Source organism: Amphiprion ocellaris, chromosome 23 (assembly GCF_022539595.1).
Source record: "Amphiprion ocellaris isolate individual 3 ecotype Okinawa chromosome 23, ASM2253959v1, whole genome shotgun sequence".
Taxonomy (NCBI): domain Eukaryota; kingdom Metazoa; phylum Chordata; class Actinopteri; family Pomacentridae; genus Amphiprion; species Amphiprion ocellaris.
Genome location: NC_072788.1, coordinates 24,227,385 through 24,237,833, shown reverse-complemented (window position 1 = coordinate 24,237,833; position 10,449 = coordinate 24,227,385). Strand labels below are relative to the sequence as shown.

General features: G+C 39.0%; 1 protein-coding gene across 1 annotated transcript in view; it reads right to left on the bottom strand.

Annotated features, from left to right (window-relative positions):
* Window positions 1-154: 154 nt before the first annotated feature.
* Window positions 155-10,449, bottom strand: part of lratb.1 (lecithin retinol acyltransferase b, tandem duplicate 1) — a 31,697-nt gene continuing 21,402 nt past the window's right edge. The window contains exons 19-20 of the mRNA XM_055007552.1: window positions 6,747-6,837; window positions 155-4,685 (exon numbers count right to left, since the gene is read on the bottom strand). Of these exons, the coding sequence (XP_054863527.1) occupies window positions 4,611-4,685; window positions 6,747-6,837 (166 nt within the window). The 3' untranslated portion in view covers window positions 155-4,610. The remainder of the gene's footprint in view (window positions 4,686-6,746; window positions 6,838-10,449) is intronic.

Here is a 10,449-nt window from a genome sequence, read left to right as displayed (position 1 = left end):
TCCACATTTCTAACTAAGCTGCCGTTCCTGAAAACAAATGTGTTTGGCTTCTGTTCTGTTGCCGTCGACACCTTTTGCTGCTCGGCTTCCTGTGACAAAGATGAGCCGGTTAACGAGACACATACGGGCAGTAAAGTCAGCTGGAAACGGAAGCTTTGGTAATAAAAATATCTTTAATCTCTTAGGTTTAGTATCTACAAAATCAGTTTTATACAGAAATGTATTTAGAAAGCAAGTGAAGAATCAGACTTTAGTAATGAAAAAGAAGGCAGAAGTTGATTTTTTCCTAAAATGCTCTTTAGAATTTACATTTTTAGTCGCTTAAGATCTTTAATTACAAGAGTTTAATCATTTCAAATGTAAAAATACTGAGTTTAGCCTCAACATGAAGTGATACAAAAAGCACATTTGGTTCCACAATAAGGACTTGTGTGGAGTTTAAATGCAACCAGTTGAGTTTTTGCATATCAAAAATGTGTTTGCTTGGATTAGTGTAAAAATCCAATAACAGACACTATATTGTTTTGCGTCATTCATCTATATGTGAGTTTAAGCTACAAGGCAAAAAAACACCAAATCACACAGTTCAACCAGAGTCTACATAATTTCTTTAAGAACTTTTCCTCAAACTTAGAGAAGCTTGAGCCGCTTATTTGTTCCTGTTGGTTTAATTCATCCTGTTGAAATGAAGGAAAACACTTCTGGTGTTCCACAAGGTTCAATTCTTGGACCCTTGGTTATCTCACTTTCAGCACTTTGATTCAGACTACAACTACTGGATGGATTTCCATAAAATTTGGCACAAACATTCGCTGTCTTCAAAACAATACACTTTGACTGAGGAATCTGGCAGCCGAGTTAGCTTCTTGGATTGCAAGTGAAACATCTTCAAATACCAAAAAGAAGTCCAACTGGAAAATTATACAGGTTTTTCTGGAGATATTCTAGAATCTGACCAGTGTTTCTCAAGGCTCAATGTGTAAACTTTTGCTTTTTTTTTTCAAATTTAGTTCAGAAAAGCGGTTTTCAAGACCTACCAGCTACATTTAAGCTGAAAATCATAACAATATGTTGTTTTTTTCCCATTTTTTGAGCAGGTCAAACTCAGAAAAGTGAGTCTAATTTGAATTTGGCAACTGAAACTGAACAAATGCTGTCTGGTGTTCCACAAGGTTCAATACTTGGACCCTTGCTTTTATCGCTTTCAGTACTTTGATTAAGTCTAAAACTACTGGATGGATTTCCATGAAATTTGGAACAGACATTCACTGTCAACAAAACAATAAAAACGTACTTTGACTGAGGAACCTGGCAGCAGAGTTAGCTTCTTGGATTGCAGGCGAAACACCTTCAAGAGTCAAAAAGAAGTCCAATTGGAAAATTACACAAGTTTGTCTGGAGATATTTTCGAGTTTGACCAAAGACAAACTTCGCCATACTTCAAGAAGGCAGTTTGTATTGGTAGTTTGGAAACTACTTAAAAAACATAACATACTGCGGTGTTTATCAAGGCTCAATGTGTGGGCCTTTGCTTTTTTTTTTGTTGATAAAATTTGGTCCAGAAAAGCGAATCTCAAGAGCTACCAGCTACATTTAAGATGAAATTCATCCCAATATGTTGTTTTTTCCTATTCTTTGAGCAGGTGAATCTCAGAAAAGTGCATCTAATTTTAATTTGGCAACTGAAACTGAACAAATGTTCTCTGGTGTTCCACAAGGTTTAATACTTGAGCATTTGCTTTTTGGCCAAACGAATAAGCAACTTTGTGGTACAAAGCGAAATATTTCAACATTTGGTGGATGAGTTGGTAAATTTTACTCTCATTTACTTTCCTGTTGTCTAACTGTAAACTGAGAAAGAATATATTTCCACATCTGCATTTCCACATCTGGAAAAACCCTGTGAAATATCATTATTTTCCACATTTACAGGAATCTGTGCAATACCTACATTTTCGACATTAATAAAGGAGTCTCATATTTTATGACCTACTTTTTGTCTACTAAATGCTTTTTGTAATGAGTTCAGAACACTGCTGATTGATTTCCGGCTGCACAAAGAAACACACCTTGAATAAAGTAAAAGTTTGGTTGGATTTTTGGGGAAATTCTCTGTAAAAAGCATCAGTTTCTATCTTAATGTTGGTTTGAGTGGTATGCTGGATCCTCTCGCTCCTAAAAAAAGCTATATTCCCAACAACCCCTGCTTATTCTTACGTTCTGACCAAAATATTGGCTGAAGGAAAGCCAATAATGGCAAAGAGAAGAGCATAAAATGACAAAACATGCCAGAAAATGAGCAGTGATTACTGGGAAATCCTCACAAGCATGACTTGTTTTGGGAAAACATCGAATCAGTTTTGGGGGAAGCATTGTTTAACAGTGATGAAGGGTTTCTCTGAGTAATTAAAACAAACGGTTTTTGTGGAGCAATATGCCGGACAGATGTGGATCCAAACTGTTGCGGTTCATCATTGAGATGTGAACATATCTGAGGGTTTACATGCAAAGGCTGACAGCTGCGGCTTCTTGACAGAAACCAGGATTTAGAGCTTTGATTCTGACACCTCGCTTTGTAAAAATCTGTCTCTAAATCCCAAAGATGGGCTGAGAGACTCAAACTTTTCCCGTGTGACTGAATTAAACTCTGCTTTCAATCGCTGCCTGGAAGAATCTGTCCTGCCAATGTCTCTGAATGTCTGTTTTGAGGACGGCTGTTTATTTATTGTTGCAGGCAGACTCTCTAATGTGGCTCTTTTTCTCTCCATTTGAGGATTTGTCTCTATTTATTCGACAAGACTTAAATCTAGTTCTTGAAAAGAGGTCAAGGGTCGCAGAGGAATTTTCCTGGAAACTGGGAGCTGGAAAAGCGGCGTCAGGAGGAAGGTTTGGTGAAATGGGGGGAGGGATGTGATTCAGACGAGGTGGACTTGATGAGATTTGAGCCCCGACGGAAGCTGCAGAGCGACTGCAGCTTCAGTCTGTTTGCAATTATGACTAAACAGGCTGGAAGCCACAGAGTTGGTTTGGTGGAAGGAGACGAGCATTCCTGCGGGCCGGCCGACATCGGAGTCGGGTCACACTGAGGTGAACCTGACGGGAGAACCGGGCGTCGGACCTGCAGTTCGAGTCTCCTCCGATATCCGACGGCAGAGACTCTGTTTACCCTCGGAGGGAAACCCAAACCACCGTCCTGGTTCCTGAGAGGTTGGAGGTCAGGGCAGCTCCAGTCTGGATCTAAAGTGTTTCCTACATCACCAACATGTGTGCTTCGAGCAGGAAAAACCTCTCAGACAGTCCGTCGCCAGCTTCCAGCAAAGCTCCGACACACTACAGTCATGGTTTAGTGCACATTTTAACCCCAAAACTGGGAGCTGCACAACTTGGAAACTTTTCGCTTTTCAGGTGCTTTGAGCTGCAGCCATCTTCTAGACTTCATTCTCCGCACTTGTTGAGATTTAAAATTCATCCTTAACCATGAAAGCAGGAGCCAAGAAAAAAAACAACAATTTAAGAAGAACAAGAAATAAATCTACGACGTTCAATGCCACATTTCAGCCAAAAAACAGCAAAAACGATGTTATTTTAGTCATTTTATCTATCCTATTTATCTCCTCTGGTTTCATTTAACCGTCTAAATTGCAGCTTTTCACAGTAAAGCTGCAATTAATCTTCTTATTTTACAGCAGGTGAAGTTCACCTCTAAAAAGTGCATCTAATTCGAATCCGGTGCTTGAGAGACGAATGTTCTATGGTGTTCCACAAGGTTCAATACTTGGACATTTGCTTTTTTGCCAAACAAGACGCAACACTTTGGTCTAGAGGGAAATATTTCAATGTGTGCTGTATGTTAGGTACAGTTTTGATTCCTAAAAATTTACAGTGCAGTTTTTCAGAACTTTTCAGACCTGCTGATATAAACACATCAAGTCTTATTGTTATTTCCAAATTTTTCCAAGTGTTTCTGATCCGAACAGCTGAAAGGTTGTTCGGTTTGGGTTTACTAGTTATGGAGCTGCTACTAACTGATTATGAGGATGTTTTAAATGACGCAAATTCTAAATCAGTCCATTGTTTAGGTGGAAATCAAGGTTTTTTTAAGGGTGCGATAATGAGAAGAGTTCACGTACAGTAAAGACAATCAGTCTAGGCTTCCCTATTTGACAGGAATCTGCATTTTTCAGTTATTTCTGACCATGAGGAGCAAAAATATGTCTTATGCTTGAGTAAATGAAACCAAAATGAACAAAACTGGGTATTTTTGTGTGGTGATTTTCCCTTAGAGCTGGCTAAGGCCTCTTGGAGGATGGGAAAATGTATTTAGTCAAACCCATGTAGTGAATATGTTCCTCCAAGTTCTACTTAGTGTTTCCGTTTTCTTTGGATGTTTCTGTTTGGTTTGCATTGTGGGCAAAATCCTCTAAATCTGTGCCAAATTTCATGTGCGTTGATGAGAATGTTGTGCTTTTCGAGTGTTTTTTTCGACCTTGTTTAGGGTGTTGGGATCTTTGTGTTTCTGTTGAGGTAAAACGTCTTTCAAGTCTGGCTCTCTTTCCTCCTTGTGAAGTGCCTTTCATGTCTCCATTTGCCTCCAGCTCTCACCACATCTCTCAGTCCACCAGCGACTTGAGCTCAGGGAGTCCTTTCAGCTTCAGGTCCAGCAGCATCTGACCGAAGGCTTTGCCCTGAGAACACAGAGGAAAACTCCATTACCAGACCGACACTGTGTGTGTTCGAGCTTTACGGCCACGTGAAGTGAGCATATTAGCACGTTGGGCTGCTTTGATGTGAATTCAGCGAGGAGGGAGGAAAACCTCACAGGAGTGTCGGGGAATAAGCGTTCCAAAGTTTAAACTGCATTTTGGCAAATTTCTGCAAGATCTGTACTTTTCAACATCCAAAAATGTGCAAAGTTGTATGTGCAAGTTTCTTCTCCTTCGACCTCTGAGATTCAAAACATTTAGTTTAAAATAAAATGCATGAAAATGCAAAGCCTCAGCATAATTTTGAGTGTGTTCACATCAAGATGTAAAGAACTGTGAACACATTGCTCTAAATTTAGGAGTTTAAAATAAGTGGACAGATGTACATTGAGTCACACACAATCCTTTTGTCTTTTAAAAATGTCAACATGACAGAAATTGCAAAAATAGAAAAAAGTAATATTTTCAACTTTCTGAGGGTCCTTGAACTACTCATGTGCAGTTCTATCAGGAAAATTAAGCAAATCTATGCTTAAAATTGGGGTTCTGCATCTAATTTCATCACTTTATTCTATTTGTCTTGCTCAAAAATTCACGAAACGGAAACAGTTTGCAACAGATGGTGGGAAAAATAAATGAAAATTTTGAGTTTTCAGGGGAACTGCAGGCAGTGTTTCCACAGAGCAGAGAGGAGACAGGAAATTAAAACCTACTGGATCAATAAAATAAATGCAGCATGGCTCAAAAACATGGTGAAACATCTTTCTACAGATGATGAGCAGAGTAGAGAGAAAAGGTCTGGAGAGGCTGGAAACTTTGAAACTGAAAAATATTGGAGAAATGTGACACAAAACAACAGACGCAAACTTACCCAAACTAGATGTGACATAAAACAACAAACAAGAGCCATAAAACAACCCAAATTAGATACAAAATGACAAAAAAGAGACAGCAACAAAACAGAGACAGAAAGTGACACCAAATGAGAGAACAAGCCACAAAATGACCCAAATTAGACAGAAAAATGACAGTACTAGGAAAAAAGCCAACATGAAATGGCCGAAAACAAGACAACATGACAAAAATGAGACAAAAAATTATACTAAATGACCCAAATGAGACAAAAAACCCCAACAAAAATGAAAAACCAAGACAGAAACAGTGAACAGAAGAGCAAGTTGTTGGAGATCCATTCAGCATGGTGAAACATCTTTCTATAGCTAGTAGAGGCTGGAAACATGGAAATAGTTGAATAAAGAGACAAAATGACCACAAAGAGACACAAAACAACATAAATGAGACACAAAACCAAAAAAAAGAGATGCAAAATGACAAAAATGAGATAGAAAATGACACGAAACAAGCAAACTAAGATACACAAATGACAGAAACAATAAAGAAAATTATTAAAATAAGACACAATAAAACAAAAGCAGAAAAATAATACAGAACAACAAAAATGGAAAAATGTTGCAGCAAATAGCACATTTTCTGTGTCAGTCTTGATTTCATGAGGAGCTCAGGAGAATTTCTAGCAGTTTTTATTTTACAAAATGAGGTACAAGCACTTGATTTGTGGCGAATTTTTCAAAATAACAGAATATTTATTCTAAAAACCCTATTTTAATCTCAGATTTGCTTATTTTTCCTGACTGAACTGTTAGTCACACACGAGAGTTTCAAGAGCTGACAGAAAGCTGAAATTCTGGAAAATTTTTCGCTTAAAAAAAAAAAATTTACTTTTGTACCCTAAACTTTGACAAACAGGCTGTATTGCATATAGAGTTCTTTCTGTAGTAAATGGTCACAAGTTGGACATGAAAGAACTTTTTCTTGTAGCCGTGGTTGTTCTGTTTCCATGGAGGTGCAGAAAATGTGCTAAAAAACAAACTGTTGGTTATATTTATGTGGATATGTTTGTTGTGAACAGGGTGAAGAAGAAGGCATTTGGCTGCTGACAGACTGAGGAGGGTTGAGTGGAGGGTTGAGTGGAGGGTTGAGTGGAGGATCTGGTTCAGGTTAGCGTGGAGGTCCGGCTGTTACCTGGGGGTCGCTGCGAAGAGACGCCACCCCTCCCCCGCCTAGCGAGCTCTGCAGGACGAAGTTGAGGCCATGGATCCCCGGCAGAGTGTATCTGCAGAAACACACAGCCATGGTAAATATGAAACCACACCCGTTACCGTGGCAACGCAAAACCCTCCACACACCTTTTAAAAGGGCAAAAAAAAAACCCAAAAAAACACACAGTCGACCAAATGTGTTAAACACACACACAGAGTCCTGCCAGCACAGCCTGGCAACATGTGTCGGCATGGAGGTTTATTGCACACGTAAATGTGTGTGTTGGCAGTGTGGGTTTTTGATGTGTTAGTGTGTGTGTGTGTGTGTGTGTGTGTGTGTGTGTGTGTGTGTGTGTGTGTGTGTCACAGTTAAGCATGCTTGATCAGTATGTGTGTTTGTGCACGTTTGTAAATGTGATCATATGCTAAACTGGTGAGCATGTGTGTGTGTTTAAGCAGTTAAAGCAGTTAAATGTGTGTGTTGTGTGTGTTGTGTGTGGCTGTGTGGCTGTGTGTGTGTGTGTGTGTGTGTGTGTGTGTGTGTGTCGGCCTCCTGCCGGGTTAACAAGCGGTGGAGGTGCACTAATGAAGCGTCTGTGGCGGCGGCGAGGCGTTTCGGGTGCGAGAGGAGACGCAGGTCAGCGAGCTTTACGACCTCCACCGCTTCATTACGCTAATCGCTAACACGCCGCGCACTGCGTCACCGCTCAAACATGTCCGCCGGTTGCGCACATGTGCAGCGTCTCCAGCGTACCTGCCACATTAGCACCTTTAGCATCTCGCGTCTCGCTCATGTATAGCTTTGCTTCATGTCCTCTAATCTCTACAACGCCTTATATTGTTTACTACTTACTCTGTTTTTGTGATGCATAGTCCTGACAGTGAAGCACGCTCCCTAGAAAATGTATTCACCCCCCCTTAGGAGGTTTCTGTTTTTATTGATTTTCAACACTAAAACGTGGTTAATTTAATTTGGTTTCATCCAGCAGGTCCTGCAGCTTAAGTGCTACTACTTGTTTTGTGTTTCTGACGCATAGTCCTGACAGTGAAGCATGGAGGCGGGAGTGTGATGATACACTGCTTATAAAAATCTATTCACTCTCCTTAGAAGTTTTCCACTTTTCAACACTAAATCCTGGTCAATTGAATTTGTTTTCGTTAACCAGGTCAAGCAACCTTAGCATCTAACATCTTGCTTCAACATAGTTTTGCTTCATGTCCGTAATTTCTGTATAATATATGAACCGCGCCCCCTGTTGTTCAATACAAAGAAAGAAGTGTTGAGGAAATTTCTGCTAAACAGCGGCTACTCAGGCCAAAAGTGGGAACAATGTTGAAATAAAACTGAATGAATGAAATTGTTTGCTTCTTGTTCTGTTTTTCTGATGCGTAGTCCTGACAATGAAGCATGGTGGTGGGAGTTTAATGATACACTGCCTATAAAATCTAATTAGAAGTTTGACTTTTTTATTCTTTTTCAACAGTAAATCATGGTCAGTATAATTTGGTTCCATCTGGCAGGTCCAGCAGCTGTAGCATCTTATGCCTGACTGACATATAGTTTTGCTTCATGTCCATAGTTTCTGTATAATAAACGAACAGCGGCTACTTTGGTAACAACGCTGAAGTGACACTGAATTAAATAAATTGTTTACTACTTTTAAAAAAAAATTTCTGATGCATAGTCCTGACAGTGAAGCACAGTTGGGGGAGTGTAATACCATTGTTCTTATAAAATCTATTCCCCCACTTTAGAATCTTTTTTCCACCTTTTATTGCTTTTCGATATTAAATCTTGGTCAATTTAATTTGGTCCTTTCTGACGGGTGGTGCAGCTTTAGCACGTTACGCTTCATTTTCATATAGCTTTGCTTTATTTCTGTAAATCTGTATAATATTTTGACTGCACCCCCTGGTGTTCAGCACATGGAAATACCTTTTATTACATATGGTTGGAAGAAGCTGTCATTTGTTATCATCCAGTTTTATGGAGTATGTGCATGAAGTATTATTTCTTTTTCAGGTAATTATCACTAGTATCTAATGGGCGCAAAGTATGAAACTTGAATTCAACAGTTTCATCTATTAAAGGATGTTATCTATGAAATCACAATATTATTGTACATTTGAAAAGCAAATAACTATCTCTGTAATTCCATGGATACTTTCTGTGTATTTCAAAATAACTGTGGAGCCTTTCATTTTATTATAGAACATCTAATCTGCTATCTTCTAATTTTACATGAGAGAAAACACCCTACTGTTCAACATAGAAGTGATGCAATTATTGAAAAGTGATGCAATTTGGAAACATCTGCTGTGTAAGCAATACTGCCCAAGGGTGTGTCCACTTCTGTTGTGTACGTACTGTATGTAAAGCTAGACTGTCAAATACTGCAGGAAATGAGACTTTCTCAAAGCTTTAACATGCTTTACTGGTTTTCTGTCCTTATTTTGCAAGACAGAAATCAATAAAAAAGTCATATTTGCTTCTATTATAAAGAGAAAAATGTAAACAACAACTCTGGACAAGCACTCCTTTCAATTTTTTAAAAATATCTTAGTCTGTACCAGCTGCCTCAACGTCTTTGTTATCTTGCAGAAAGCTCGTCTCTGTGCCGAGTAAATAAAAACACTTTTCTTGTGTTTGTTTGGAGACAACCTGAGCATCCAGGGCCTCCGGCGGTCCAACTGCAAACCCCTGCTTTCTATTATGTCTTCATACGGGCTGATTACCTTGGAGGAGGGGATGACAGTCAGTAATGTTGTGTCTTGGTTTCAGTGGAAGTTCCTGGTTTTCCTCAGTCTGTTGTGGTTTTCTTCATAAGTCCATTTCTAACCCACAGCCATCCTTCAGTGTCTTCAGTGCTCTGTTACATCTTTGTCCGTCTGGTACTTGTGGGCTTTAAAAATGGAGCCAGCTGTTTGGTTTTGGTGTTTTAAGTAGAATTTTAGATTTCCTCTAATTATCCGGAGGATTCACGATAACAAATGCTGCAAAATGTTATGCCTTAAAGGAAAACCGCCCTTTAAGATGTGCAACTAACAGTTTCATTACAGATGAATCAATACCTTTTTCAAATACATTTTGGATTGTTTTTGTCTTTCCTTGTAAAGACCTGAGACGTGACTTGGACTTGAGCTTTGATTTGAATTTGCGCTCTAAAGGGTTAACGCTACACCTGGACCTGCCTTCAAAGACTGAAAGATCTGGCACTTGTAACTTGTCTTTGACTCATCAGGATCCAATAAAATTGTCTTTCAATTACATTTTGTCTGTAAAATACCAAAATAATGGTTCATTAGAATTCTTCTTAGTTTTATGTTTTTCAACCAGCTGTTCAAGATATGAGACATGTCTCAGACCTGAAAACTGAATTAGATCTGTCCTTTCTTTAGACTGTAGACAAGATTTAAAGGCGAGAGACTTGAACACATTCGAGACTTGACTTGGACTGGCCTTGAGAGACTTGGTCTTCAGTGACTAAGACTTACTTTCTAAAGACTTTACTTCAGAGACTGAAAAAGTAGGACTTCTACTCTGTAGGATTTGAGATCTGACTTGGACTCGTCATCTAATATATTAAAAGGATATTCACTATGGTTTTTGTTAGTTTTTTGCTTTATCCAAATATTCAAAACTCATTTGGACTTTCCATCTAAAGACACGAGACTCAGCTTGGTCT